The sequence below is a fragment of the Podospora pseudocomata genome, chromosome 4, assembly GCF_035222375.1.
Source record: "Podospora pseudocomata strain CBS 415.72m chromosome 4, whole genome shotgun sequence".
NCBI classification, from domain to species: Eukaryota; Fungi; Ascomycota; class Sordariomycetes; order Sordariales; family Podosporaceae; genus Podospora; species Podospora pseudocomata.
Genome location: NC_085888.1, coordinates 1,998,424 through 2,026,134, shown reverse-complemented (window position 1 = coordinate 2,026,134; position 27,711 = coordinate 1,998,424). Strand labels below are relative to the sequence as shown.

At 53.4% G+C, this 27,711-nt stretch overlaps 9 protein-coding genes across 9 annotated transcripts; 5 read left to right on the top strand and 4 right to left on the bottom strand.

Annotated features, from left to right (window-relative positions):
- Nucleotides 1-150: 150 nt before the first annotated feature.
- Nucleotides 151-3,546, bottom strand: QC762_408720 (uncharacterized protein). The gene is made up of 5 exons (XM_062890328.1): nt 3,368-3,546; nt 3,149-3,269; nt 1,817-3,080; nt 408-1,761; nt 151-381 (listed from the first exon to the last, which is right to left on the bottom strand). Exons 1-4 carry the CDS (start codon nt 3,415-3,417, stop codon nt 428-430), a joined length of 2,769 nt encoding a protein of 922 aa, XP_062743600.1. The 5' UTR covers nt 3,418-3,546; the 3' UTR covers nt 151-381; nt 408-427.
- A 385-nt stretch (nt 3,547-3,931) lies between these two features.
- On the top strand, nt 3,932-5,756 carry NAG2 (N-acetyl-glucosamine-6-phosphate deacetylase). The gene is made up of 2 exons (XM_062890329.1): nt 3,932-4,553; nt 4,612-5,756. The coding sequence occupies exons 1-2, from the start codon at nt 4,164-4,166 to the stop codon at nt 5,608-5,610; spliced, it is 1,389 nt and encodes a 462-aa protein (XP_062743599.1). The 5' UTR covers nt 3,932-4,163; the 3' UTR covers nt 5,611-5,756.
- Nucleotides 5,757-6,545: 789 nt separating this feature from the next.
- On the top strand, nt 6,546-10,398 carry QC762_0067500 (uncharacterized protein). Its single transcript, XM_062883692.1, has 6 exons — nt 6,546-7,548; nt 7,606-8,105; nt 8,224-8,749; nt 9,145-9,181; nt 9,536-9,605; nt 9,941-10,398. Exons 1-6 carry the CDS (start codon nt 7,076-7,078, stop codon nt 10,102-10,104), a joined length of 1,770 nt encoding a protein of 589 aa, XP_062743598.1. The 5' UTR covers nt 6,546-7,075; the 3' UTR covers nt 10,105-10,398.
- A 3,455-nt stretch (nt 10,399-13,853) lies between these two features.
- Nucleotides 13,854-17,977, top strand: ERT1 (Transcriptional regulator of nonfermentable carbon utilization). The gene is made up of 3 exons (XM_062890330.1): nt 13,854-15,910; nt 16,013-17,748; nt 17,799-17,977. The coding sequence occupies exons 1-3, from the start codon at nt 15,649-15,651 to the stop codon at nt 17,841-17,843; spliced, it is 2,043 nt and encodes a 680-aa protein (XP_062743597.1). The 5' UTR covers nt 13,854-15,648; the 3' UTR covers nt 17,844-17,977.
- A 327-nt stretch (nt 17,978-18,304) lies between these two features.
- Nucleotides 18,305-18,913, bottom strand: FMN1 (riboflavin kinase; the record flags this gene model as incomplete). Its single annotated transcript, XM_062890331.1, has 1 exon — nt 18,305-18,913. One exon carries the CDS (start codon nt 18,911-18,913, stop codon nt 18,305-18,307), a length of 609 nt encoding a protein of 202 aa, XP_062743596.1.
- A 709-nt stretch (nt 18,914-19,622) lies between these two features.
- On the bottom strand, nt 19,623-20,333 carry FMP52 (Protein fmp52, mitochondrial; the record flags this gene model as incomplete). Its single annotated transcript, XM_062890332.1, has 1 exon — nt 19,623-20,333. The coding sequence occupies one exon, from the start codon at nt 20,331-20,333 to the stop codon at nt 19,623-19,625; it is 711 nt and encodes a 236-aa protein (XP_062743595.1).
- Nucleotides 20,334-20,991: 658 nt separating this feature from the next.
- TSR2 (rRNA accumulation-related protein) lies at nt 20,992-21,640 on the top strand (the record flags this gene model as incomplete). The annotated part of the gene is made up of 2 exons (XM_062890333.1): nt 20,992-21,010; nt 21,063-21,640. 2 exons carry the CDS (start codon nt 20,992-20,994, stop codon nt 21,638-21,640), a joined length of 597 nt encoding a protein of 198 aa, XP_062743594.1.
- A 341-nt stretch (nt 21,641-21,981) lies between these two features.
- On the bottom strand, nt 21,982-24,259 carry QC762_408780 (uncharacterized protein; the record flags this gene model as incomplete). The annotated part of the gene is made up of 4 exons (XM_062890334.1): nt 23,797-24,259; nt 23,216-23,732; nt 22,421-23,123; nt 21,982-22,361 (listed from the first exon to the last, which is right to left on the bottom strand). Exons 2-4 carry the CDS (start codon nt 23,402-23,404, stop codon nt 21,982-21,984), a joined length of 1,272 nt encoding a protein of 423 aa, XP_062743593.1. The 5' UTR covers nt 23,405-23,732; nt 23,797-24,259.
- On the top strand, nt 23,890-27,330 carry YAP1 (DNA-binding transcription factor yap1). The gene is made up of 4 exons (XM_062890335.1): nt 23,890-25,549; nt 25,606-26,290; nt 26,349-26,643; nt 26,699-27,330. Exons 1-4 carry the CDS (start codon nt 25,097-25,099, stop codon nt 26,919-26,921), a joined length of 1,656 nt encoding a protein of 551 aa, XP_062743592.1. The 5' UTR covers nt 23,890-25,096; the 3' UTR covers nt 26,922-27,330.
- The last annotated feature ends 381 nt before the right edge of the window (nt 27,331-27,711 follow it).

Here is a 27,711-nt window from a genome sequence, read left to right as displayed (position 1 = left end):
GCCATACACCACACTCCAGCCGTCATTGCCGCACAGCTTCGTCGGTGGTTTAGTGTCAGATTTAATCTCGTAGGCAAAAGGGGCCAATGTGTCTATACATCAGCGCACGGCGGCGGGAAAAGAAGGCATCTCTGGTCCCGATTGTAATCGTTCTGGTCAAAGTTACTGTCTGAATAACACCATTTCACAAAGTAGAACGACAAAATCACAGTCCAACAATCTTGGAATACACACAATAGGATACAAACGAAGCAAACCCCAGACCCTCTCCGCCCCAAACTGACCCTCCCAAGCTGACCTCTCGAAACTGACCTCTTAAACTGACCCCTTAAACTGACCCCTTAAACTGACCCCCTTCCAGCACCTCGACGCTCAAATCCCCTAAGCAAGATCCTGCCACTATTCAACATTAGCAACACATCTCAACTCACCCCTCAAGAAAACTCACATTCTCAACCGAATTAGTAAACTCCTCCCACCCCTCCAGCACCTCCCACCCCATCGCCCCCAACCCCTCCATCCCTTCCTCCCCCACCCAGCTCAACACGCTCCTCCCAGACTTGTGCGCCTTGTTCTGCCTCAACCCCATCAACGCGAGCCCCTGAATCACCAACAAATCCCCATTCCCAGGCGCCACAACCGGCGCAATGATCCCCCCAACCAACACCTCCTCCCCCCCCTGCAAAGCCGGCACATAACCCGCAACCGGACTCCCAGGACTACAAATAACCACCGTCCCCACCAGCCCTCCCCTCTGGCACTTGGCCCTAACAACCCCACACGATTTTGTCTCCTGCAACGCCAAACGGTACAGCTCAAACACCTCCGGGTTCGCATTCCCGGCTACATGCGCAAGCACCGTCTCGGCGTTCTCCAACCCATGAATAAGATCGAAGCTCATGTTCGCCCGTTGGATGCTCTGCAGCAGACCCTCTGGTGCGCTCCAGCTGCTCAAGTCAGCAATCACCATGTTGGCCAACCGTCGCGGAAACTGCAAGTCCCAACCGCTGTTGGAAAACCACGTCTTGAGCCCGCCGTCGTCTGTCGGGATGCCCAGGAACACACCTGGGAAACATATTCCCAGCTGTATCTTCTTTGTGCCCCTCTTCTGAATCAACGCTCGAAGGGCCCGGCGATGGAGAGAACGCCCAATGGCAACGTTGCGCTTGGTAGGGTCCACGAAGATCGCTCCGATTATGCCGGTCCCTTGGGTGTGATACGTCGCGCAGAATCCGTACAGCGCTTGCGTGCTGCTGTTTCGAACCACAAAGTGCGACTCCTCAATGTTTGGGTTGAAAATCTCAAACGAGTGTGCCGTTGTCGTGGTCAGAAACCGATGGTTCGGGGCAGCAGCACGAGCAAGAGCGCTCAAAAGATCGTTGAGACCGTTGGAGTCGCGGTCCCTGTCATAGGGCTCGACAAGCCAGTGCTGCCTCGACTTCACGGCCTTTCTGCTTTTTCTCAGAGTCCCCGGCAGCGTCCCGCGTGCTCTCGAGCTTCCGCAGAGAGCGCGCACAAGAGCTGCCATGGCCATTTCCGTAAAGTCAAAGGTGCAGATATAGGTCCCAATCGACTTGTCCATGGCGAAATCATAGGGCGAGCTGACGGCCACCACGACCAGGGATTTCTTCTGGCCACTTGCCCTCAACATTGAGCACATCATTGAGACATGCTTGGTGAACCCGGCCTGGTACAGGTTTCGATTGGCATCGGCCGTCACAATAACGATACAGGACGCCCGATGTATCAAGTTTTCATGTACTACCCCATGTTAGTCATTGTATTCTCTCCCATCGCAGCTGCCCAACGCACTCACCCGGCCTAACACCATTTGCAGTGTAAGAGGTATGCAGCAGCTTGCCACGTCGAGCGCGGGCAAGTGACCTCCCAAGCTCCCGAAATACCCCCTCGCCACTCATTATGACGCCCCGATCCCGGTGTATCCATTTGTCGTGTTCCGTCGGCGCGCTATCGGACTTGTTCTTCGCCTCGAGGATATTTTTGGTCAAAGACGAGGCTGGCAAAGGCTTGACCAACGGGGTAAGGAGTAGCAACTCTTCCTCCTGGTGCATCGACTCATTCAAGGGCAGAAGCTTTTCGTTATCCCTAATAACTGTGATGGAGTCATCATATGCCTTGATTGAGAGGTTGAGATGACTCGGGTGAATCTTGGACAACAGAGAAATTCCTGGCGGGTTCAGCGCTTTAGCCCAGGACGTGCACGCGTTCTTCATCTTGAGAACACGGCGGAGAGAAGTGTAAATACGCTCCTTGGTGAGCAGCTCGTTTTCCACACCAAGCTTGAGGCCAGCTATGGCTTCGAGCTGCACGTCGTAGGCCCGACAAAGCAGAACCAAGTCACAGCCGGCTTCTACCGCCATGACCGTGCCAGTCTCGACTCCGATTTCACTTCGAAGAGCTTCCATCTCCAAGCATTCCGATATGGCAACACCCGTGAAACCAAGTTCGTTTCTGAGAAGGTCATCAACCACCTGATCGGAGAGGCAGGCGTGGTTTACATTCATGGACGGGTTTGTGATGCCACAGCCGCCAACGAACATGGCATCCAACTTTCCAGTAGCAATAGCATTCCGAAAAGGCACGAGGGCGCTCAGGGACAACTCCTCCAAGGTTTGGGTGATGATGGGAACATCCAAGCTGGACCCGAGAAAGTCGAGATTCCCATAAGAAGGAAAGTGTTTTCCACAAGTGGCCACCCCAGCATCCTTGTAGCCGTTCATAGCCGCGATGCCATATTGTGAGACCTCTTGTGGATCGTCCCCGACAGCGCGGACACCGAGCGGCTGGTAACGAGCGTTTGTCAGAACGTCGAGCACGGGTCCGAGAATCAGATTGACCCCCACGGCCGAGACCTCGGTGGCTGTAGCTTTGGCGACTTTGTATGCGAGATCAGCATTACCAGCGGCAGCTTGGCCCATGGCGCTGGGAAACTGGCAAATGTAGTCCTCATCGTACAGGCTGTTGACGCCGCCATTTTCCTGGTCCAAGGCAATCAAGAGCGGTTGAAGATGGCCGGCTTGGTGAGCAATCGTCTGAAGCTCCTGCACGAGCTTGGCCGTCTGGTGGGCAGCTGCATTGACGAGTTAGCATCCATTGCACCCGCGCACATCTCTCGGACCGAAAAAACACATTTGAGATTCTTTGCCGTGAGAAGGATGGAGCCGAGATGGTGTTCCTCGATGAGATGACGAATCTGCGGAGTGACTTCGGTGCCATCCCATCCCATAATCACCATCTGCCCTATGGCCCTGAGAGAGAGAGAGAGAGAGACAAGACAGTCAGCGAATGAGGAACTCAGAACGACGACAACAAACAGCATGGCAAAAAGCAAAGGAGAAACGGTTACCAGTCGAGATCTTGCCATAGTGGGTCTAAGTCACCGTCCAACTTGACCATGTTGCCGGTGCCGGATGCCAGTGGGCTCTTGGGGAACGGGATACGGGATACGGCGGGGAGAATTGTCACGTTATGGAAAGCGACATGTTGAGGGATGGTTGGCTGGCCTGGGGAGCGAGCAGCCGGACGGGACGTGTAACCTACAAACCTCAGCACCACCATACAGGCTCCTTCCGGCCGGCAGAAGAAGCACTGCTGTTGTTGCTGTCACTGTTGCTCAGGCCAATCACATGGAGGAAAACGTCTGGAAAGGGGCCATTTAACGGTCCGCTAACCGAAACAGGCAGGCAACCGTTCAAGCTTTGGTTAGCCCCAAGCAGGAACGTTACATCTGCTCCCTCCCAGGAACTTTTGAACATTTGAAAGTCCACCTATGTTTACTCGATCGTGAATGATAGTAGCCATCTTTGACGGTGCAACATGACCTGAGACATCATGAAACCACACACTCGCTGTTCACTATCATCATGACAGCGACGGCACCGATAACCGGGGCTCCAATGACATCGCCGTGGATAGCCACGGGTTTGGCTTGCTTGCTTACCTCCGCCCGAAGCCGCCAGATGTGCCTTCTTAGAATGACTGATGAAGTCTATTTGGCAAGCACGATGTTCATGATGGAGGTTTATGGCTCGTGGATAGCCGCCGCAAACCGCATTTCAACCTTTCCAAGTCCTCTTCCCGAGCAGTATCTTCTAAGGTAGCCAACCTATGTCCTAGAATCAGCCGCCAGCACGAATATCAACATGTCAGCCCTGCGCCCGTCATCCTCGAGTACTCCATCCTCGAGAGCGCAGGATCATGGAGAGCCTGAGGTCATCCAGTTCGTCAACTGCCGCCTACTCCGAGACGGCAAGCTCGTCAAGGGAGATCTCTGGATAAACACCGAGAATGGCACCATTGGCTCTTCCAAACGAACCCCAGATGCTGTCCGTGACCTCCAAGGATGCATCATAGCCCCAGGCTTCATCGACTGCCAAATAAACGGCGCTATTGGATTCAACTTCTCAACCATCCCCGACGACATCTCCGACTATCCTAAGCAACTTACCAAAGTCAACAAATGGCTTGTCCAGACAGGAGTGACATCTTACCTGCCCACCCTCACGAGCCAGCACAGCGAGGCCTATCATAAGGTGCGAAACCATTTACGATCCCCCTCGTTACCAATCTCACTCCATCTGACAAGCCTAGGTTATCCCATTCCTCACCCCCACACCCCGACCATCCCCAGACCGCGGCGCCTCAGTCCTAGGAGCCCACCTCGAAGGCCCTTTTCTAAGCCCACGCAAATGCGGCGTCCACGACCGCTCCGTCCTCCGCACCGCCCAATCCTACCAAGACCTCGACACGGTCTATAACCTCTCCCGAGCCCCTCCCCACTCTGTCAAGATGGTTACCCTAGCCCCTGAAGTCCTCCTCCAGGAAGGACCGGAAATCATCTCGAAACTCACCGGCGACGGCATCGTCGTCTCGTTGGGACACACGGCAGCCTCGTACGAGAAAGCCCGCGAGGCACTCGCTGCTGGCGCGAGAATGGTGACACACTTCTTCAATGCCATGCCCCCTTTTGGTCACCGCGAGTCGGAGCTTAGTATCGCCAACATCATTATCCCGGGGAGGAATGAAGAAGCTCCCAGTTATGGCATTATTGTTGATGGGGTTCACAACCACAAGTCAGCGGTTATGCTGGCGCACTCGGTGCATCCGGAGGGGCTGATCTTGGTGACGGATGCGATGCATGTGCTGGGGTTGGGGGACGGGACGTATCCGTGGCGGAATGGGACCGAGAAGTCGAGTGTTGTCAAGTCTAGGGGGAGGGTGATGACTCCGAAGATGGATGAGGAAAAGAGAGAGAGGATGGTGTTGGCGGGGAGTGCGGTGACGTTGTTGGAGTGTGTGAATAATTTTTTGGGGTATATTGATACGACGAGTGTTGGTTTGGAAGGGGATGAGGGGGAGAATGAGCATATCGTTTCGGCGTTGATGGCGGTGACGGAGCGCCCGGCGAGGTTGTTGGGTTTGGAGGGGAGCATTGGGACTTTGGAGGATGGGACGGATGGGGATATTGTTGTTTTGGAGAGGGTTACGGGGGAGGGGGGTGGGGGGATGGTGTTGAAGTTGAGGGAGGTGTGGAAGCAGGGGAGGATGGTTTTTGAGGGGGAGAATTGGGGTGGTGTCTGGCGGCTTTAGGGATGGGGGTTTTGGTTGATGGGCATTGTAGGATAGATTGTTGGTTTTGAAGAGTAAATTACTGGGCTTTGGAGGACACTCGATAGGCCATGAGAACATTTTAAAGAGGCCTGGAATCCCATACAGACTGTTTCTAAGGCTATGCGGGATATTGCGAACCCCTTTTCTTGTTCTCTTTCGCGACATGGTCAGTTTACTCAAAAGGAGCGCCGAAAAGGCCGGTAAGCACCGTGTTTCACCGGAGCCGACATATCCTGCCCTGCCCCTCCGGCCGGCCGGGAGCTGACGGCGGCCGATGCACGAACGGAGGGACGGACGGACTCATGTCAGGTTTTAAATGCCGGGGGTTAAGATCTGCAAAGGTGAGATCTGAAACATTATATTTTTCTCTTGTCCTGTCGCGTGGCTAGGGGGATTTTCGGCATTTGACCGATGACACTCCTCCGGGAAGGTGTGGTTTCACCGGCTTTGGGTGAAAATGGTTCTTTGACGGAAATAAGCACCTAAACTACCTGGGCTTATGCTATCATTTCCTAACCCCGGGGGCGACGAGCCGAAAGCGCGAAGGGGTGTGTGTGCCATGCCCATTGTCATTGGGCTTGTGACAAAGGGTAGCGGCCATGACATGGCAGGGCCAAAGGAAGGAAAGGAAGAGCTCTGCCGGGTGGTGGTCGGGGTGACCCTCCGCTTTTGCTCCGCTTTTAGGGGCCGGGGGCAGGCCCGGTTTGGTTGGTTGTTGGGCTGGGGTGGTGTCGATGACGGCAGTTTTTTACTGTGGGGAAGAGTGTTTTTCCATGATGTCCATGATCATTTATTCCCATGAGAGAGGGTTTTCTTTGTTTGGGTTTGTGGTACTGGGGATGGAGGTTTCGGGGGATGATGGGGGGGGGAGGGTGGGTGCTGACAGATGTGGTGGGGATGGGGATTATGACTATTGGGAACCTGAGCAAAATGGAAGGAAAAACGATACTTCATACACAGATTTTTGCAAGACAGGTTGATGACTGACGGGAGGGATGGGATGCCCCCAATGCCGGTATTCGGCATCCGCTTGTGTGTGTTGCTGGGGAAGTGGAGGGGGCAAGGCGATTTAATCATATCCATCGTGACTGCTCGAAGGGTCCTAGTTCGTCCCAAGAAGGGTTAAGATGAAGCTGGGTCCCTCCCCGCGCAGGCCAAAACAACTCTCTGTTGCATCAAATTTTTTATTTTTTTTGGTTTTTTTTATAAAAAAACTTTTATTACTGAGTGGTCTTGGCTGTTTGCTGTTGTTGTTTTGTTTGTCATCATCAGACGAAAGGGTTCCATCGTCGAGCAGCGGTGACGACTGCCGAGGTCGACTAGTAAAGGGTAGTGATCCCTGACGAGTGACTGACTGTAACGACGGTGATTCAACATCACACCTTTACACCTTTTCAATATCTCACAGTCGCGGAATTATTGCCGGGAGGAAAGGAATTCAACAATGGCGACAGCAACAACAACAACGACAACGACAACGACAACAACAACAACAACAGACGAAAAGACTGCCGGACATGAGAGGACAGACGATGAAGACAGGTCATCATCGCGGGACTCGTCGTCCTCTTCAATCAAAGGCCCAACGCTAGAACCCATCCGTCCGGCATCCCGAATCAGTCGGAAAAGTCACGCCAGCCAGAACAGATTGTCGCTTCACCGGGAGAGGTCGAATAACGGGTATGGGGTTGATGATTTGGTAGACCGCTCATCGGAGGAAGATGGTGTTGCTGGTGGTGGTGGTGGTGGTGGTGACATTGAGGCTGTTTCTTCTCAGGTTGATGCCCCGGACGCGTTGACTGATCCGTACGAGGTTACGTGGGATGGGGGGGATAACGACCCGATGTGTCCGAGGAGTATGCCGCAGTGGAGGAAGTGGTTGGTGATTTTTATCACCTCGGTGGGATCGTTTTGTGTGTGCGTTTTGCTCTCCTGGGGCAAGTTTTGGGTGGATGGCTGACGATTGGGATTTAGAACGAATGGTTCGGCGGTTTACACCGCTTCTTATGCGGACATGATGTCCGAGTTCAACAGCAGCCGGATTGTTGTCACGCTTGGGTTGTCGTTTTATGTCCTGGGGATTGCTCTCGGTCCGTTTTGGTCGCCGCTGGCCGAGTTTTATGGCCGACGACCCATCTACCTCGCGTCGTTTTTGTTCTTCATGATCTTTCTGATTCCTTCGGCGCTGGCGAAGAATATCCAGACCATGATCGTCTCGAGATTCTTCCAGGGTTTGGCTGGGAGTGCGTTCTTGTCTGTGTCTGGGGGTACGGTTAGCGACATGTTCACCCACGACAAGATGCTCATGCCCATGGCGATTTTCTCACTCTCACCATTTGTTGGACCGTCGACTGGGCCGCTGATTGGGGGTGTGATGGTGATGTTTGTTCAGTGGAGGTGGATGCATTATTATCTGCTTATTTTGAGCGGGGCCTTGTTTTTGAGCATTGCGTTGCTTGTGCCGGAGACGTACCGTATGTTTTTTTTTTAACTCCGGTCTCCCCCCTTTTGGCCTCAATCCCCCCTCCCCCCTTTTTTTTTTTTTTTTTTTTTTTTTTTTTTTTGGTTGACAAAAGATTGCATATGACTTAGATCCCGTTCTGTTGAAGAGAAAGGCAGCGAGAATCAGAAAGGAGACGGGTGACGAGAGGTATTATGCGCCGATTGAGCGGTCGACAAAGTCGATTCCAAAGACTGTTGGTCTTTCGCTGTTGCGACCGTTCCAGATCCTGATGTTTGAGCCCATGGCTTTGATCTTGAATATTTACACTGCCATGCTCTTGGGCCTGCTGTATCTCTTCTTTGGAGCGTTTCCACTGATCTTTACGACGAATCATGACTTCAACCTGTGGCAGGTTGGGTTGACGTTTACGGGGTTGTTGGTGGCCATGATTATTGCCTGCTGCGTCACGCCGCTGTGGAACAACTTTCGGCATACGTTGAAGGAGAGGAGGAGGAGGAGGACGGGGGTGCTGAAGGATGAGCCCGAGGATCAACTGCCGCAGGTTATTGTGGGCGCGCCGCTCATTACCGGGGGGTTGTTTTGGTTTGGGTTTACGAGCACGCCCGAAATTCATTGGATTGTGCCGTTGATTGGGTCGGGGGTTTTTGGACTTGGGTGAGTGTTTTCATCCCATCATCATTTTGCTTTCATGGAGAGGGAGAGGTTGGGATCTGCTTGAGGCGGCTTGGAAGGCGGTCTCTTTGCATTCTGTTCTTCTTTTTTCAACCCCACGGGCGGAGAAAAAAGAAGGCAGAGACATGGAGGAGGCGAGAGACGCGTCTTTGCAGGAAGCAAGGCCCCCAGGAAGGGGAAAGAAAGGGCCGCAGGTCTCTCGGTTCTGTACGCCCTTACGCAAGCCTGGCTTTGGGCTTGAGGTTTAGTCATGGCTTTGTCAAGATGGGTTTCCTGATGGCAGTTGGATTTGGAAGAAAGGGGGGGTTGTTATGTGTTGGTTGTGTTTTTTGGCATGCAAGGAGTTCATGCGGCTAACCGGGCTTTTTGCGTCGTAGGATGTCGTTCGCTTTTACGGGGGTATTTACCTTTCTGGTGAGTCTTGATCTTCTTTCCATTTCATGGCACCCACCCCTTGTTCTTCCCCAAACTTTTAGGCAAGTTCAACCAAGAGAGGGGGAGAGTTGTAAGTGTTATTGACGTTTGCCTGCCTGCCTGCCCTGACGACGGAGCTCAGCCCGGAGTATAGGCAGCTAGGTGGTGGTGATATTTTGAGGCTGCACCAAAAAGCAGGGCCCTGCCAGCTGCACCCCCCCTCTTTCAACCCCCCAACCCCCCCTCCCCTCTTACCCTGGTTTGGAGAAAATGTATTGGACAAAATGCGAAAAGAAGAGAGTGAAGAAATAGGTATGCTGATACGAGACGGTGGCGTTTGGTTTTGTTACATAGGTCGCAGCCTACCCGCGGTACGCAGCCAGCGCTTTGGCGTCTAATGCTTTGGTGCGGTGTACATTTGCTGGTAAGCAAATTCTTTCTTTTTTTTTTTCTTTCTCTTCTTTCATATCGTTCATTCCCCTTGGATGGGGGTTTTTTTATTTATTTGGTTGGTGCCACGACATTTGAGGACCGGCCGGGATGATATCTCTATCTATCGATGGCAGGGGAGAGAGCTGTTGTCCTCTGCTATCTGGTCAGGCGATTGTCTTGGTTTTTTTTTTTTTTTTTTTTTACTTGCTGGGGTTGGGTTACGAGGGAGGATCAGATAAACTACCATGTTTTAAGGCGTTGTTCCATGTACCTTGATGGCCTGAAAATGACTGGACGATTGCTAACGACACTGGTGGGGGGAAATAGCCGCCTTTCCGTTGTTTGGGTACCAGATGTATGAGGCGCTGGGGTTCCAGTGGGCGACCGGGTTGTTGGCCTTTATTACTTTGGGATTGATGCCTTTTCCGTATATATTTTTTAGGTATGGGAGAAGGATTAGGGAGAGGAGTCGGTTTGCTAGTGCTACGTAGGGGTTTGGGGGGTTAAAAGGGGGGATGGGATATAGACTATTGCCTGTGTTTAATGGATGATGTAGACATTGTGGTTTAATGGCAGATATTAGATGAGCGACCTTTTATTGAGAGATGGATTGGACGAGTGATGTTTTGGTCGCTGTGGGGGTTGGAAAAGTCCTGGCTGGCTGGCTGGCTGGCTTGTTGCCCAGACGAAAAAAGAAGGTGGTTGATGGGAGCTCCCGCCCGTTTCTGAGACATTTCACTGGCACTAGTTGAGAGCTAAGAGATTTATTTTCCCCGCGAAGAGAAAAGCTTGTTGTTGGAGGTTTGTAATTGATTTTGTCTTGGCCAAGTTTTTGAGTGGGGTGTTGCTTTGGGGCCGAATGGGTTGTTGATATGTGAGAGACTTGAACCGGGCCGGGCAAGGGGAGGGATAGGGACGGGAAGAGGTTGGATCGGCAGAGGCGACTAGTGAGATGCGGGATTGTCGATGGGGGACTTGATCAAGTCGGAATCAGGCAGTGGATATTCACGAAAGACAGGTTTGTTTGAGGACATGGGTCTGGCCTGGGTTGCTTGTGGACGACGTGAGAAGCTGGAGTGGTCTGACTATGACGATCGTGCGGGCTGGGCTCTGGGCCTTGATGGATGCTGTGTCCGGGGACCTTACCTACTTGGACTGCGAAGAAGGGGAGGGAGGTATGTGGCCCGCATGTTGATCTGGGGGAGTGACAAGTTGGGTAGGTAGGTGGTGAGTGACATCAACCAAGGGGCAAAAGAGTGAGAGGGAGAGAGAAAACCTCAAACATGGCTTATTGTTCTTGTCACACCTAGGGTATGTATGTTGCCAACTAATCTTCAACTCGTGATCGAGAGCACCAATGACGGTGTGAGATAGATTATGGGGAGATGGGAAGGGAGGGTGGGGAAGTGGGAGGGACGGGTGATCAGAGGCTGGTGGTGGCAAGGAGGTAAGTATATGGCCGATGGGGCGGCGGTGGTCAAGTGCAAGAAAAGAGCAAGGTATTGACCGTGGTGTTTGTTGGTGAGAATATACATGTGTGCTGGGAGAAATGGTGGGTAAGCAATAAGAGTACACGCAGGCTCTCTCTATTGGTACCTGGATCGATACGGATGGGTGCGTGAGCTGCCGGTCAAGATGACGAGTTTGAAGGCGGTGAAAGTTGGGGAAACACACGCTTGAACCGTACATGTAAACCGGAGGCAGGTGTGTATTTCGTGGTGTGGGTGGGTGCCCGTCATGGAGGGAAGCAGGTGCCGCCGCCTCCCCGTGATACCGGGTTTTTGGGACGGTATTGGTCGAGGGTCTTTACCCGCTGCACATGGTTTGCTGGATGTTGGCGTGGGTGGGTGATCAAGATCTGGTTAGGGGATTTTTGTGATCGTTTGAGCCCATCACCAGGGATGGCTGTGGGGAGAGGGCGGGCAGCCCACAACATGTCGTGGGAGTTAAAGTGCTGACAGCGTTATAGTGTTGGCGGTCACGTTGGCTGTTTGGACTACGTGGGATGGTGTGGAGGTGGGCCAATGATGAGGTTTCAGCATGTCAAGCACATGAAGTGTATACACCTTGCTGACATGGGCCTTTGTCCTGTGCAAGGTAATCTATCCGAGGCGTCATGGACCAGCGATGATGTAAAGGTTGTGTGGGCTTGGATGAACGTGCAGTAGACACGTAGGGTCCACTCGCGAGCAGCTCCCGGAACAGCAGCTGAAGAAGAAAAAAAAGTAAACCAAACACACTGTCTACATCTGCTGTGCAGTTTCGTTCCAAGCTGATGTGTGTAGATCTGATCTGATCTAGCGTAGCATTTGATGCCCAACACACTGTTCTTCACGATGTGCTCTGCATGTTTGTGCATACGGTACCCCTGAGGGGCTGGCTGGCTGGCTGGCTGGCTATTGCTGGCTGTGGTCGCCTGTCTTGCCCCTTTGCCGACGATGTGATAATGTGAGGTGACGATACCCGGAAGCCGGACAGATATGGGGAGGACCAGGGGCGTGGGCAGATCGATCTAAAGGTGCGTCTAACCACATCTATCGTTTCGGTCCGCGAATGGTAGGTGGGTAGCAGTGATGGATGAAGCCGGGGAGAAAGTGGACAGTATGTGATAGAATAACGGACACTTTCATCCGATTCGGACGCTTTGCCTGTTTACGTGCAGGTTGTAATATGCTGCAAAGGTGACCATGTCAATCTACGTAGGGCAATGGAGGCGGGCACCAGTACCGGCTTTTTCTTTGCTTCTTCTGCTCGTTGGTGCCAAGTCACAAACTTCAGGTCCTATCCTCAGCCAGCCATCCCATGTGGGATTTGTTGGATAACGCTCAATAGATCCACGGAGAATTGTCCCAACATGGCCGGCCATGAGGCAGATATGGGCTGATCAACGGCCATCACACGCGCCTGGCTGGGCAGCAAAGGCCTGGCCAGAGACGGAATAGGGACGGCACGTTCAGCCTTGAAGATATAAGGCGTTAGATCGAAATATCCTATCGTCGTGATGGAGGAGGGCGGATGTGAAAGACGTGCGTCCCCGGACGGGCCGATCGATAGTGATCAAGATTTGATGTTCATCGTTCACGTTTTCAGCACCAGCCCATGCCGCCTCTTGATGACAACAACAACAACAACAACTAGTTAGGGGTTGTGTGAAGGGATCTGCAGATGGCCGAGATGTAGGCCGGCTTGCGTGCTCTCAGCACTTTTCTTTTCTGGCGGTCTTTTCTGCATGGGGAGAGTGGATGGATTTTGACAGATTGCCATCTCGTTGTTGATTGCTGGCCAACCCGGTGTGGCGTGGCATCGTGGCAGGCGGGATGAGGGGGCCATGAGGTGGGCGGCGGCGGGCTGGCGTTGAAAGGTGTTGAAGTTTCCTGTGATCAAGCTGGTGTGCTGTTCCTCTCCGTAACAAGAAGGAGGTTGAGGCTGCTGTGTGCGCAGTTAGGTTGCTTGTCAATATCCGCGTGCAGTGCCCTGCCTGCCTGGCTTGGCGGTGTGAAGAGTTGAAGATTGGTGTCTGAGAGTGGGATTGGGTGGATGAAGAGGAGATAGACAACAGGAGAGAGCTGAGACATTGATCTTCGGTGAAGAGAGTGAGACAGACATGTGTCGAAGAAGAAATGAAGAAGTCCCTCAGGAAAAGAGAAAAGAAGAAAAAACAATGAAGCCATCTCCGGTGACGCGATGCGCGCCAGCCGCTGTCAAGATTGGGCTAGAGACAATATCTTGTTGACCGGTCTCCCAACTGTGCTTTGCAATGGCTTTCTAATGATCTGGATTGGGGATAGCTCAAGGCAGCTGCCGGTCTGGGTAGGAGGTTGCCCCTGCGTGGTGCTTGATGTCGATGATGGTACCAATTCAGTTCAGATGTCGTTGCTCGTTAATTATTACTCCTAGATGCTTGGTGTAACTGTTACTTTCTCTCTGGAGATGATCCACGGTTCCCGGGCTGCGGTCCGCGCGGGCCAGTGGAGAGGTTTTTGGTGTATGTAGGTAGGTAAGAGGGGCGGAGAATTGAGAATTGGCAGGGACCACATGCTAAAGCTGTGCGGTCGATTAGCTAAACCTCGTCGGGTATCGTCTTAGGTCCCTGATACCTGGTCGAGGCCGGGGCTGCAGTGTCCAATGGGAGTCTGGCGTAGTGTCTGCCAGGTACCGAGTACCCGCAGCCAAGGCCTGATGGGACGAAGGTCGGCAAAGTTGAGAGAGCAAAGGATCTCCCTTCCATTCGAGCTTGTGAGCCATCCGTGACTCCTACTTTACACATAGCAACAAGCAACAGTTCCTATTTCGAGTATTCATCATCAGATATACCATCCATTAGGTAAACAGGGCCGGTTTCCATTCAGTGATACGTGATCGATACGACATCGCAACAAGCCAGCCACTGAGAGCCAAGAGCAAACTCGAGTTTTACACGGTCAACTCCAACATCTGCCATGCCAGCAAATACCGGCCTCGACTGGGTACACCTGTCTGGGAACGGCTGCAAGGACGGGCGATTGGAAAGTGACTGATTTGCACCCCACTTGCCCGCATCGCGCCTTCGATTCCAAGCCCCGAGGCTCCTCACCGTCCACTGTCCAGCCTTTTGCGCAATTGATACTTGACCAGACTCCCTTTTTTTTCAAGTTTGGCCGCCATAACCACACACCTTACACCCATCCCGCGCCGACAGTTCCAGAAGAAACACCAAACCCGGCCCTTGCGAATTGCGAATTGCGACTCGACAACGGCGCTTTCCGTCTTGCGACAAATACCCAAAGGATCTGCCCTAGCCACGGCGGGCCACGGGCTGGACCGTTTTGTTTTCTTTTTCTTGAGGAGGCACCAGGAATCGAAAGGTTGGCAGTAGAAGGAAAAAAGGTCCTGGGCCGAGCCCCCCCCAAAAAAAAAAAAAAAAAAAAAAAAAAAAAAAACGACGAGTAGGAAACGAGAGGGGGGTTAATCTCAAGTCTCAGTCAGTGAAAGAGAAACAGCTGGAGATCGATTCGCTTCGAACGAGGACCGAGTCACTGGAGAGTCCCGCATCCGCCGCACCGAGTTGCCCTGCTTTGAATCCATACTGTACGGTACGGTACCTCGAACCTAGAACCTATCATAACCAGGTCCAGGCTGCTGCGAGGCGGCGCCAAGGGCTCATACAAGCATAAGTGACGGATAGCTGCACCTGAATGCCTTCCTATCACTGCGGTGCAACGTGCACGACCCAGCGCTCGAGAGCTTCCCCAGACGACATCAGAGTGCTTTATCCGCCCCTCCGCCTGTAGCTGCCGCTGCCGCTGCCGCGTGACCAGGACCAAGAGCCTTCCCCTTTGTCGCCATCAACACCAAGCTTTCCTCTGCCCTGCTCCACCGCCGGCGCCTCGATCCGGCCAGTCTTGCCTTCGTGGTACAAGGACGCCATCTGCCAGCCGGCCCCGAGCTCATTGGCAGGAAGCCCTCCAGAAACTGCTGCTCGTAGAATACGAGACAGCCCGCGGTTGTTGTGTATCAGGCCTCGTCAGCTGGCGCAGGTGCCCCCTTTTCTATCTGGGAAGGACGATCAGCATCCCATATTACGGGAGGCCACAGGGCCAAAAAGTAGAGAGCCTGAGGGGAGAGAGTGTGAAATCAGGAACGAGACGAGAGAGAGAGAGAGAGAGAGAGCGTCTGTTGATGCCACATCCGGTCTCGCAAGTAGCCAACTAGCCTGCTCTGCTGCCGCCTCATTGCCGCTCACCGCGCTTTAATTAGACGGCTTGCTGGGGTTCGCCACGCACATACCACACTCACGCAGTACCTGCTGCCCTTCCTCTCCCGTCAACTTGCCGGACATTTCTTTTGTCAACAGGAGCGCCGTGCAGCGCCAATCACTTTTGGGGTGGGTGATACTGCCGTGGGGACTCCTGCAGGAGGGCTTTCAGACCCCCTGACCCCCATCTCGGAGTACGTCCTTTCCCTGGCTGTGAGCTGCGGTCTGGCAGAGATTGGGGTCCTGCATTGCCGTCCCGTCCAGATAGAGACCTGGTCAAGTATAAGAAGCTCGAGGCACGATGCCGGAAGACGGTGGGCCTTTCGGATCAGAGGCAGCAGAAGCCTCGGGTGCCATGTCTGAGACCGAGAACGAGTACGACGACCACGAACCGCATCATAAAGACGAAGACGACAGGATGTCTGAACAAAACACGACTCCAGATGGCGTCGACGCCGGCGGTGAGGTCAAGAAGAAGTATGATCCAAAAGACCCATTACGTCCTCGGCGGAAAAAGGCCAGGAGAGCCTGCTATGCCTGCCAGAGAGCCCATCTCACATGTGGTAAGTCTTTTGTCGTCTTTCACAGCCTTTGCAGTTGTTTTTCTCTTGAATACCCGAGGGGGCAGAGGGTGGCGTTGTTCGTCGGCTGACGCTGTCGTTTAGGTGATGAAAGACCATGTCAACGCTGTATAAAGCGCGGATTGCAAGATAGCTGTCAAGATGGGGTCAGGAAAAAGGCCAAATATCTCCACGACGCACCACCAGAAGCCTTGAGGCCAGTTTTGGGCCCCAACTACAACCCCAACGCGCCAAGTTCACGACACGGCGGCCAAAGGCACCACAGCGTCTCGACGGACGCATCTACCGTCAGGACATTTTTCTCACATTCAAACGCTTCGCAGTATCCTGTCTACTCATCGACACAGAGCATCCCGCATGGTCTGGCGGAGAGTTTACCGTTCAACAGTCAACAGTCACCTGTCTCCCCAACATTCCAGCAGACCTCGAGCAACCCTCCTATCAGTGGAATGGTGGCACCTCCAGTTTCGAGTCCAATGACACCCTTCGGGCTACCTTTCGACCCAAGCGACCCCAACATCTTCAACTTCAACATCGATGGTCTGAACTTTGGGAGTCACTACGGAGCGATGGAGTTTGGAATGCTGGGCCACATGTCATCAAGCGCTGCCGATACCCCACCGCAAGAGTCTGGCATGGGTCAACAGCCAGGCGATGTGCATTTTGGGGCCGGGTTGTTTGGGAACCATTTCGACAACCGCATGCTGCCGGAGTTTCTGGGTCTGGATGCAGGCGCCAACGGCATCTACTCGCAAGGGAACTTGCAACATGGTCTCCCTCACGCCTACGCGATACCAGCTGGCCCAACTAGTCTTCAGAGTCCCAGCACCGAGAACAGCAGCCCACAACCTACCACCTTTGGCTTTGACGACCGACCATCACCGACCATGTCACAATACCCCAACGCTCCCGGAGCCAAGAGCTCATCAAACAGCCGTCCGTCAAAGCTGAGAAAGCTCGACAAGGTGGCCATTCTGCAAAAACGCCAGCGCGACCCGTCGTACATTTATGACACGGTCAAGAAGTCGTTTGACTATGTTGGCAGCTTCCACAAACTCTTTGAAGTTTTGTCCAGTCGGTTTTCACAACCTCATGCTGCTCGCATAGCGAAGTCGTTAGCTGCCATCCGACCAGCCCTCCTCGCGTCCACACGAAACTTGACGACGCAAGACCTCATCTTTATGGAGCAGTGCTTCCAACGAACGCTATTCGAGTACGAAGACTTCATGACGCAGTCTTCAAGTCCCACCCTTGCCTGTCGGCGCACGGGCGAGATTGCGGGCGTGAACAAGGAGTTCACTGCCCTGACAGGGTGGACCAAGGACGTCCTGCTGGGGAAGGAACCAAACCGCAACACCAACCTCGGCGGGACAGGGGTGCGGACCACCCCGCGGCTCAAGAGCCTCAACGAGAGCAGCGCAGAGAACGGCGGCGCCGCGAGCGGTCCGAGACCGGTGTTTCTTGCTGAGCTGATGGACCACGAGAGCGCGGTGGAGTTTTACGAGGATTACTCGCAACTTGCGTTTGGGGACAGCAGAGGGAGGATGACGAGGAAGTGCAGGTTACTCAAGTACCGGACTGATAAGCCGGCTGCGGGTGGCGGTGGTGGTGCGGGGGAGGAGGAGAGGAAGCCGGATGCGAGCGCCGCGCCGCCGCAGCAGGAAAAGGACTCGAGGCATAGTATTTTGAGCAACAGGGTGGCGAAAATTGATGGGGAGCATGGGATTTCGAAGCTGGAGAGGGATGGGAAGCTGGAGTGCAGTTATACTTGGACGATTAAGAGGGATATGTTTGATATGCCGATGTTGTTTGTTATTAACGTGAGTTTTTACGATTACTATGGAAGAAGGCATTGCTAACGGGATTCTAGTTTTTACCATGTTACTACCGGAATCATAACCAATTGGCGGTTTAAAGAAGAGGCGAAAGCGCAAGCGTGAAAAAAAAAAAAAGGGGGGGAAGGGGTAATATGAAGACTAGTCTATATATTTCTTGGGTAAGGAAAGGGATACGTATCGGATGGGTATATTCAAAAAGCGTGACTGGGTGGAAGAAGCGTTAGGGAAGGCGGGGGGGGGGAAGGTTGGCATTTGAATGGTGTTGCTTTTTCGTTTCTGCGTTTCGTTTCTTTTCGCTAAAGCGAAGTTTGGATTCAACAAGTTTTGGATATGTTGATGGTTGGGTATATAAAAGAGAAGAAGTGATTTGTATACATTTGTTTTTCTGTCTCGTGATCTATACCTATTACACAACTCGCGAAGAACTGTTCATTATTTTTTGGGAGAGAGAGGAAAGGGAAGGAGGTGGGGGGGGGGGGATGTTGAATGCTCAATTATTGAATCGCTTGCTTTTTTATGTCTATAAAACGCTTATTCCTTATAAACTCGCCTTCTCTTCTTGCTCAACCAGCCAACCGCCCTCAAACTGGCCCCCATCCCCTAATTCTTTGACCCTCCACCCTGGTCTCGAGAGGGACTGTCGAGCGACTCGACAGTCAAAGGTGATGTCCTCGACCAGGTCGTCGAGCCCCTTGTAGTCCTTTTCGTCGCGGATGTAGCCCATGATGAGGAGGCGCATGTCTGTGCCGTAGAAGTCTGCCTGGAACTCATGCAACACGTGGACTTCCGCGGAGCGGGTGTCGTTTTTGTAGAACGGGTTGTAGCCTATGGACATGACCATTGGAAACATGCTCCAGCTGGTGTTGGAGGCTGGGCTGTAGTTCGGGTGGCTGGGGGGTAAGAGAAGAGACGCCCAACCAAAGTAAACGCCCGATGGGATGGAGGAGATCCAGGGGGTGAGGGAGTTATCGACGGGGAGGTTGGCGGTGGGAATCCCGAGTTCTTTGGAGCCGCGGCCGAAGCCGGAGATCACGGGGCCGGACATGCGGTACGGGTATGGAGGTTCGGGACCGGAGCTGGGGCCGATGAGGAGGGGGCGGAGGCCCGAGGCGGCGGTGGTGCCGGTTGGTATCTCTTCTTTGGACATCTTTCTGGTGGTGTGGTGGTGATGGTGGTTGGTCAAAGTGAGTGAGTGAGTGAGTGAGTTGTTTGTGTGGTGATGAGTCAAAGTCAACTCCCCCCTCTGGCAAAAAATGAGAGAAAGTATAAAGGTGTATATATGAGACAAATCAGTCTGCGTGAGTGAGTGAGTGATTGAGTGAGTGAGTGAGTGAGTGAATGGCTGTGGAATCACACTAAAATGTCTCGATAGACCAGATAGATAGATAACCGGAGCGGGTGCCGCGGCGTGGGTGGTGGCGGGGTAGTGGGGCAGCTTGGTACGTTTCCCGCTCTCACACCATCCGTTCAGGGGGAATGGTTGACAACGGCCAATGTGGGATGAGATGAATAATAATATAATGGTCCAACGATAACCCGATAGGAGGGGGACCACGGACGTGGATTTAAGCTTGTTTTCTAGCCTTGCTTGGCTTGGTGTGATTATCGGGGTGACACAGCGTGGTGGTGTAATTACGAATTACGCTGTACTGTACAATGTGAGATAGCATGGGAGATGTGATTGACCTCGAATTATAGTAGAAAAGAATTATTCCTATAGGATACCCAGCACGATACAATCTTCACCGGTTCCAGTTAAAACACAGCAGCCCGGACCCGAACGCCACATCCATCCAGTACAACAGTTAGCCCGCCCACACCTATACCATCTCCCCATCCACATCGCTTCCCTCTCCTTACTTCGTCTCCCCCTTCCACTCCTCCCTCCCCAACCTCACAATATCATTCTGCTCCAAAATCCAGTATTTACTCGGCGCCCTCCCCCCCTCAATCATCTCCACCGCCTTCACCGCCGCCCGCGCAATAACCTCCCCCTCCTGCGCAAACCTGTCCACCACCCCCCTCCCAAACCACCGCCCAATCGCCTTGACCACCCCCTGCGCCTGCCCCTCCCCAAGCCTAGCCTGCTCCCTCTCCCCCAATATCAACCCCGGCCTGAGTATCACCGCGTGCTCAAACCCCAACTCCTTGATCGTATCCTCCACCCCAATCTTCATCTTGCTGTACGGCACATAATTGCTGAACAAACCCCTCGTCCCACCGCTAGACACAAAAACAAAAGTTTTGGTTCCAGAATCTTTCGCTGCTCTGGCCAGGGCGACGTTGAGGTCGTGGTCGATTTTCCACTGGTTTGCTATGCCGCCTGCGGCGGTGCGGGTGGTGCCGAGGGCGGAGATGACTGTTTTGGGCGGGGGGGCGAGTGAGGAAAGGGAGGAGGTCCAGAGGTCGGTGTTGGATTCGATGATGGGGGTGAGGGTTGGGCCGGGGGTTTTGGGGGGGCGGCGGGAGATTGTGGTGACGGGGACGGAGGAGGAGAGGAGGGTGGAGAGGATGTGGGAGCCTACTAGGCCTGTTGAGCCGATTAGGAGTGTTGGTTGTTGGGACATTTTGTGGTGTTGAGGTGGTGAGGTGATATCAGGTCTCCCGGATTATTGTGGTGAGGAAGAGACGTTCAAATAGGCGTCGGACAGATACGCAACGAGGGACGAGGGAGTCACGGCAGTCCACGGTGCACCGCGGAGCTCTTGATTGATGGACGCTGGAAACGGCCAGAACAAAATGCGAGCCCCTGTCGTCGCACTGTTAACCAATGCCGTCATTGCGTCTTGGCATCTTTGACACTCAGCCGAGCTGTCATGGCAGCAAATTGAAGGAATTCGGATAATGATAGTGAACAGAAATTCGGGATAATATATTACATGGCCGGCGCAATCAAGATCTTTAAACCCGTCTCAACCACGGGCTAAACCTGAATCCAAGTAAAAGTCTGGTGGCACAAGATCAGCCACACCCAACCCTAACCCAGAACAGTTCCATCAAGGTGCTGTCGCAAACTGAGAAAAATGGCGGGGCAACCCGCAGCAGTGTGCAAGTAAACTTGGGCGCTCCAAAGAAAAAAAATCCTAGAGTGAACCCCTCTATGAACCAGCATACAACTATCACCACCACCATCACCACCACCGCCGCCGCCAATTCCCGTCGTATCATCTTCTCCCGCTTCTTCCCAGAGTCGCATATTCTTTCTTCACATCGAAATTACCCAAAATGGAGGCCCCATCACCAGGTACTTACCCTCCCCCCTCCTTTGCGTACCAGATGCTAACTCCCCCCCCCAGCGCAAACCCAAACCACCTTCGAGCGCGGCATCTCCCTCCTTCTCAACCTCTGGCCAGCCCTTACCCTCGCCGTGCAAAATAACTGGGGCGGCCCCGACTCCTCCGACAAACGCGACTGGTTCGCCGGCGCCGTCTCCGAGCTATTCCCCCCCCTTACTACCTCCACCTCCACCTCCACCTCCTCCTCCCCCGCTGCCCCCTCAGAAGAACCAGACGCCGAATACATTGAAGAATTCCTCCTCAACGTCATGCTCGACGAGTTCGAAGTCAACGTCGACGACGACTCCGCCTTCGAGGTAGCCGAGAGCATCATCAGGATCAGGAAGGACTGTCTAAAGGGCAAGTTTGACGAGGTGGAGCAGCTGGGGAGGCGGTACACCGAAAAGAAGGGGAGTAAAGTGGTTTTTGCAAAGGGGGAGGACCAAGAGGAAGAAGGGGAGTGGGATACGGATGATGATGAGGAGGAGGATGAGGATATGGAGGATGCGCCTGCGTTGGTGCAGGCTCCAAGAAGGGAAAAGCAGGAGCCCGAGGTGGATGAGGATGGGTTTCAGACTGTCACGAGGAAGAAGAGGTAATGATAATGAGGTAGAAGGGAAAAAAAAAAAAAAGGGGGGGGGGCCAAAGAGGGAGGGGTGAAATAAAGAGCGAGATACCCAGTTAAGAACCTCTGTTGAAGGTCTGCTCCAAGGGGGTTGCTATGGAAAAGAGAGCTTCCAAACGTTGAAGAAACTATAACAGAATTTCCGGACAAGCAACAAAATATCCTGGCCCCTTGATGTTGCAGAGTGAAAATACCCATTATAAACTCCGCCAACTAGCAAAGCAATAAACCCAAAAGTTATTCAACAAATCAAACGCCGTCCATCCATGTTTCCTGCTGTGACATCTCTCAAATGCTGACTCCCAATCTGGCTTCCTACTCCCAATCCTCCTCATCACTGCCATCACTGTCATCGAGCTTCTTCGCGTCCTTGGGACTGTTGGGCGCCTGGCTGGGTACACCAGACGCGGCGCCGACAACATCGTAGCTGGTGTCACTATCCGCCATCGATTTCCTGTCGTCAGACTTGCGAGGCTCTGCCGGCTTGGCAGCAGTGGTAGTAGGGTTGATCGTGGAGGCAGAGTTTGAAGAACCAGGGCGCTTGGCCTCAGCAGTAGGCACAGGTTTGGCAATGGCGGGTTTGGCGGGGGCCGACTCCTCCTCATCACTGGACTCCTCCTCGCTGGAATCCTCCTCCTCCTCTTCTTCTTCGGAAGAGTCCTCGTCCCAGCCAACTTCCTCTTCAGCCGAGGCAGCTGGTTCATGTTAGCATAAGTACAAGTTTCCAAGTGGACAGGTGGGCTCATAATCTTACCCTTGAGCAAGTCCCTACGCCTGGCCTCAGCAGTCTCAATACCATGTCTGAGGAAGTAGTACCTCTTCCAGAAATCCGCATAGGGAACCGTGTCGGGAACCAGTTTCTCCATTGTCGTTCTCAACTCGGGGTACTTGGCGAGATCAGCAGCGATGTCCTCCGTCTTCTTATCGACACCAAACTCCTTGGCCCAGGTCTCATATTCGGCGCCAGTGCCATCCTTGATGAAGTTGTCCGTGGTGGTGTGGATGACGTGAAGCTGCGCATCGAACCGCGAGGTGTGGATCACCCTCTTCCCAGCGGCATCCTTGCTCTCGAACAAAACGGTGTTGCCCTGGTTGTCTCCCTGATCGTTGGTGGGTGGTGCGATTTGGATGGCGTCGCGGAAGAAGTCGCGGAGGTTGGAACCGAACCTGAGGAGAGCTTCGTCGGCGGCGTCTTCGGCTTTCTGGAGATCCTTTAGGCGTTTGGCTGCTTCTTCTTTGAGACGTGTGAGTACGGATTCGGATTCGGCGAGGGCTTCTTCTGATGAGAGGGCTTTGGCGCGGGTGGGGGTGGTCTGGTCGCCCGTGTCCTGAGAGGAGGAACCGGCGTCGGCTGGTGGTGAGGTGTTCAAGGAGAGCGATCGGGTGCGGTTGATGATAGTCTGGCGCAGGTCGGTGAAGCCGCGGGTCGCATCTTGGCTTACGGCGGAGAGCTCTTGCTGGGCTTCATGATAGATAGTCTCACCCTGGGAACAAACACCATCAGTCGAGCTGTGCCGAGGTTGACCACCCGAGAGAGAGAAACACACACCTGCTTCACCACGCTACCAAAGAAACCTCCAATCCTAGCTCCCCAAGGACTGTTGGAAAAGGCGCGGTAAGCATCCTGGAGATCCTCGTTCAAGCTCGCCTGTGGAGCGGCGGGCTGGTTCTGTCTGTTCTGGGACTCGCTCTTGTCCTCGAAGTTGGACTCGAGGATGTGGTCGTAGGCGATGTCCATGAGGGACTGTACGTGGGGGTTATCGTTGAGATTACTGGATCTGATATGCTACCAAGTGGTCACTTTTGCTAGAGGTGGTTTGTCTTGGATATGGCTGGCCGGCAAGTGATTGCTCTGTCGTCACCTGGCGTTACACAAGGCTGATGGCATGATGTCGCCAATCCCACTGCCGTGAGCGGACGGAGCGGGCACAAACTGCGCGCGGGGCCCCGCTGCTTGCGCCTAAAACGGGGGACAAGCTGCACGGGCCCTCCACTGCACTGTCATCGCCACACATGCGTCCAGGCCATCCAGACCTTTACACTAGAGAGCGGAGATGTATACATTCCTGCAGTGAAGTGGGACTATTAGGTCGATGGATGTACAACTGACACTTGATATCGGAAACATACCCCAGATGAGATGCTTCATGGTAGCTCGCGGCATATCGATATATTGCACAAGGACTTATGCCTCGGTCATGAATATTATCTCCGAGGGTTTCTACTGTAGGAACCAGGGCATGCGGTGAGAACAGCTGCCTGGAGATAATGATTCAGAAACAATCAGTTCCACTTCCCCTTTTATCGAATAGTCACCCGTGTCGCTTGAAAGGCGCAGGCAGTCCTCTATGCCCACATACCCCTCGGTCCTATGAGACAGCGCTGTTGGCTTGACTCAGCACCTTGTAACATGCCGTCGCTACCAACAGAACCGGATATTAAACGGCCAGAGGTAAATCTATGGCATCTAGAATCCCATCACCCAAAATGCAAAAATGGCGTGTGCTTGCTGATCTCTTGTCTATTGTCCGTTGACTGCACGGGACTACCGCAGTAGGGTCCCCAAGATAGAGGGGCTGGGCTGACCACCCACAACCCGATCGGGGTCAACAAGGTGGGGCAATCATGGCCGACCTGGGCCGCTGTTGAAGAAGACCCCACGCCGAAGGACCCCTGTTGGTTCGCGCTCGCTCGGACCAGCTTCCGTCCAACATCTTCCATTGACGGCTGACAAATTGATGGAGCTCACCAGACCAAGGGCCCCCTCGTACCTGTAGTCTTGCTCCCAGTTTCGCCCATCGGTCTGACTCTTCGTCCTCTTTCTCGTTTCTCCCATCCGTAGAAAGTCCTTACGTACTCGTACATACCATACCATACATACCGAGATACTGCTGCCAGCTGTCCATCCAATTCCAGTCCAGGCATCCAGAAGAACACGGCGAGGCAAGCATTCGAGTTCCGCCGACTCCGAATTCCCGACCCGTTTTCCACTGCCCTGCTGCTGCGAGCCCTGCGTCGCACTCGAGTGGCCTGCGCCTAAACCTCTTCCCCCAGTCCCGGGAGGCGAACTCTATGGTCTCTCCTCGTTGTGGCCCCGACCTGTCCCAGACACCCCATCTCCATCTTTTACGCCGTCTGTCACCAAGGGTTCAGTGATTCATCAATCTGAACCAGCCTTTAGACTAGTGGAGAGACACTCTGCGCTGTCCCTGCGCTCGTCTTTGTCTTCAACGTCAGATACCCCGCTGTCCGCTGTTGGGTGTGGGCGGAGATAAGCAGCCCAATCATCACTGCTCCCGCCACCTACGTCTCCGAGAGCAATCGCATTTGGCATTGGGGCCTGTCTAATCTGAACTTCTCGAGGGAAAAGCCCAAGCCTTAATTTTCTTCAATTAGTTGTCCAAAACGTCACGCGAGTCAAGCAGACACAATGACGTCGACACGCAATCCCGTTCAGGACTTCATCCTCACGCCGCAACAGCAGAACCTGTTGTATGCCGCCCTCAATTCCAACCGCAAAGGAAACACTCCGGTGAATTCTGCCATGACCGTGTCTCCTCTCCAGTTCAATGGATCTCCGCTTCAGGAAAACTTCGGTAGCTTCCAAGGCAGCCCCGACTTCGATTACGACTACGATTTCGCCGGGGCCGATTCAACTCTCGACTTCTCCATCAACGACGGCAATCAGCCCAAGATGATTCCCGACCTGCCCGGTACTTCAGATGGCGGCAAGTCTGAATCACCCGACGACACAGAGTCTCCTGACAAGCGCAGCCATCCAGACGATGAAGAGGATGAAGCCCGTGGAGCCAAGAGGCGAGAGAGTGAGGATAGGGTTGCCAAGAAGCCGGGAAGAAAGCCATTGACGACAGAACCAAGCTCAGTAAGTAAATACAACCCCTGAGCGAACCACGTTGGATTCTAACCGTTTCGCAACAGAAGCGCAAGGCCCAGAACCGCGCTGCCCAACGGGCTTTCAGAGAGCGCAAGGAAAAGCATCTGAAAGAGTTGGAAACCAAGGTCGAGGAGTTGGAGAAGGCCTCTGAAACCCACAACAAGGAGAAGCAGGCTCTCCGCGCGCAGGTCGACAAGATGACGGTTGAGTTGAACGAATATAAAAAGCGTCTGTCAGCTCTCTCAAACGGTCGCCCAAGTTACCAAGGACCCACGAAGCTATTCGGCGCTCCTTTCCTTCAAAACATGAACGATGTCAACTTTCAATTCGAGTTTCCCAAATTCGGCACCCTGCCTGGGCCCAACGTTACCAATGACACCAAGAAGTCCTCCACATCGACCGCAGCATCAATACCGCCGAAGCGGAACAATTCAGATACACGAAGTCCGTTGGACAAGTCGAATAGCGGCTTCAGCCCTGATCACTCGAGCACATACAGCCCCCTCGGCCTGAACTCGCACAACCTGGACTCGCAGTTCAACTTGAACGGCCCGACAACGACAAGCTCGCCGTCAGCCTCATCAAATTCCAACATGGGTGGGCCGAACTCGTCGTGCGGGACATCACCTGAACCGTTTACGCAGTCGCCCATGGGCTTCAAACCCGTGGACACGCTGGCCACCATCGGGGAGGAGCAGTCTGGTTTCAACGTGAACGGCTCATCACAGGGTGAGAATTGCAGTGCAATATCGCGGTTTTCGGTTCGATAATGCTGACAAGCTTGCAGACTTTGGTCATTTCGGTGATGCAAATGACTTCAACTGGCTGCCCCAGACAGACTTTCAGTTTGAGCCTCAGTTGTTTGGGGACTATCGCGAGCCACAGGAGAACATCTTGTCTAATGGCTTCGATGACAGTTTCTTCAACGACGCCCTTGATGCTGACTTCATCACCCCATACAACCTGCCACTAACCACCGAAGTACCAGCGCCAAAGCCCGACATCCTCGCCCAAATCGATGCCGCCAAAGAAGCCGATCAAGTTACGCCCAATGGACAGCTACTGACCTGCACCAGTATATGGTGAGTTACATGCAACTCCTGCTTCGGTGACGGGGGTAACTGACAGGCAAAACAGGGAGAAACTGCAAACGTGTCCCAAGGTGCAAAACGGCGACTTTGATCTGGATGGCTTGTGCTCGGACCTTCAGAAGAAGGCCAAGTGCTCTGGCGGCGGCGCTGTCGTGGCTAAGGAGGATTTTGAGCAGGTCATGAACAAGTATTTACCTTGCAAGGACAGGGCCGGGCAGGCCGATCTCGAGGCGGCTGTGAAGGAGGCGACGGGCAGCACCAAGATTTGATTCGGCATTGTTAGACGTCGATGTATACCACAGCTGTACAACACCAATCACCACCCGGCAGATAAAAAGCAGGCGGGTGTTGGCCCAGAGAGGCCGGGGCGGTTCGGAACCACAGGTTTAGCGAATGCACCTAATCAAGAGGAGGAAAGACGGGAAATTGGGAGGAAGGTTTATAGGGGAAGGAAAGGGAATATCTTTGAGGGTTTTAAGGCAAGGAGTTTTTACAAGATATACCACACCAGACGGGGCCATCTGATTGTGGAAAAAAGGGGCACGTCGTTTATTTGATGTTTTATTTCTTTGGCCAGATATGGGTGGAATAGGGAATGGCGCTTAGTTAGTTTTTTACTATCTGGGGTTCTTGACTGGGAGAATCTCATCTATTTATCGTTGATTTGTTTGGGGGTTTTGATGTTGCTAATTTGTCTCGCATCGTGCGTTGGTTTTGAGGTTTAATGATGTATGATCAGGTCGATAGTTTGAAGATGATGTATTGGGAAAGTTGATATACCTGCTGTGATGGAACTGAGTGCGTGAGTGTTTGGGAGAGTTGAATAAACCCCCCACCCCTTTTTAAACAGCCCCTGACTCTTGTCCAAGAGGCTGCGTACATAAGTCCATCCTCTTTGAGCATTAGCCACAGCATGTCGGGGTCTACCTCAACCCCATTATCTGTGCTGTTCTGTTGATGCAAGACCATCATAACCAACACTGTAACAGTCTCTCTCTCTCGCTCTCTCTCTCTCTCTTTTTTTTCTTTCTCCCAGGTGTCACCTCCCCCCCTGTTTGC

Bases quoted from the DNA above. Each gene is read 5' to 3' on its own strand.
- QC762_408720 (XM_062890328.1), bottom strand. From the start codon at position 3,417: ATGGTCAAGTTGGACGGTGACTTAGACCCACTATGGCAAGATCTCGAC. The intron at 3,270-3,367 runs GTAACCGTTTCT...TCTCTCTCTCAG, and splicing joins CTATGGCAAGATCTCGACTG to GGCCATAGGGCAGATGGTGA. The intron at 1,762-1,816 runs GTGAGTGCGTTG...AACATGGGGTAG, and splicing joins TGCAAATGGTGTTAGGCCGG to TACATGAAAACTTGATACAT.
- NAG2 (XM_062890329.1), top strand. From the start codon at position 4,164: ATGTCAGCCCTGCGCCCGTCATCCTCGAGTACTCCATCCTCGAGAGCG. The intron at 4,554-4,611 runs GTGCGAAACCAT...TGACAAGCCTAG, and splicing joins ACAGCGAGGCCTATCATAAG to GTTATCCCATTCCTCACCCC.
- QC762_0067500 (XM_062883692.1), top strand. From the start codon at position 7,076: ATGGCGACAGCAACAACAACAACGACAACGACAACGACAACAACAACA. The intron at 9,182-9,535 runs GTGAGTCTTGAT...TTTGTTACATAG, and splicing joins CGGGGGTATTTACCTTTCTG to GTCGCAGCCTACCCGCGGTA. The intron at 9,606-9,940 runs GTAAGCAAATTC...GGGGGGAAATAG, and splicing joins GGTGCGGTGTACATTTGCTG to CCGCCTTTCCGTTGTTTGGG.
- ERT1 (XM_062890330.1), top strand. From the start codon at position 15,649: ATGCCGGAAGACGGTGGGCCTTTCGGATCAGAGGCAGCAGAAGCCTCG. The intron at 15,911-16,012 runs GTAAGTCTTTTG...GCTGTCGTTTAG, and splicing joins GAGAGCCCATCTCACATGTG to GTGATGAAAGACCATGTCAA. The intron at 17,749-17,798 runs GTGAGTTTTTAC...ACGGGATTCTAG, and splicing joins CGATGTTGTTTGTTATTAAC to TTTTTACCATGTTACTACCG.
- YAP1 (XM_062890335.1), top strand. From the start codon at position 25,097: ATGACGTCGACACGCAATCCCGTTCAGGACTTCATCCTCACGCCGCAA. The intron at 25,550-25,605 runs GTAAGTAAATAC...GTTTCGCAACAG, and splicing joins TGACGACAGAACCAAGCTCA to AAGCGCAAGGCCCAGAACCG. The intron at 26,291-26,348 runs GTGAGAATTGCA...ACAAGCTTGCAG, and splicing joins CGTGAACGGCTCATCACAGG to ACTTTGGTCATTTCGGTGAT.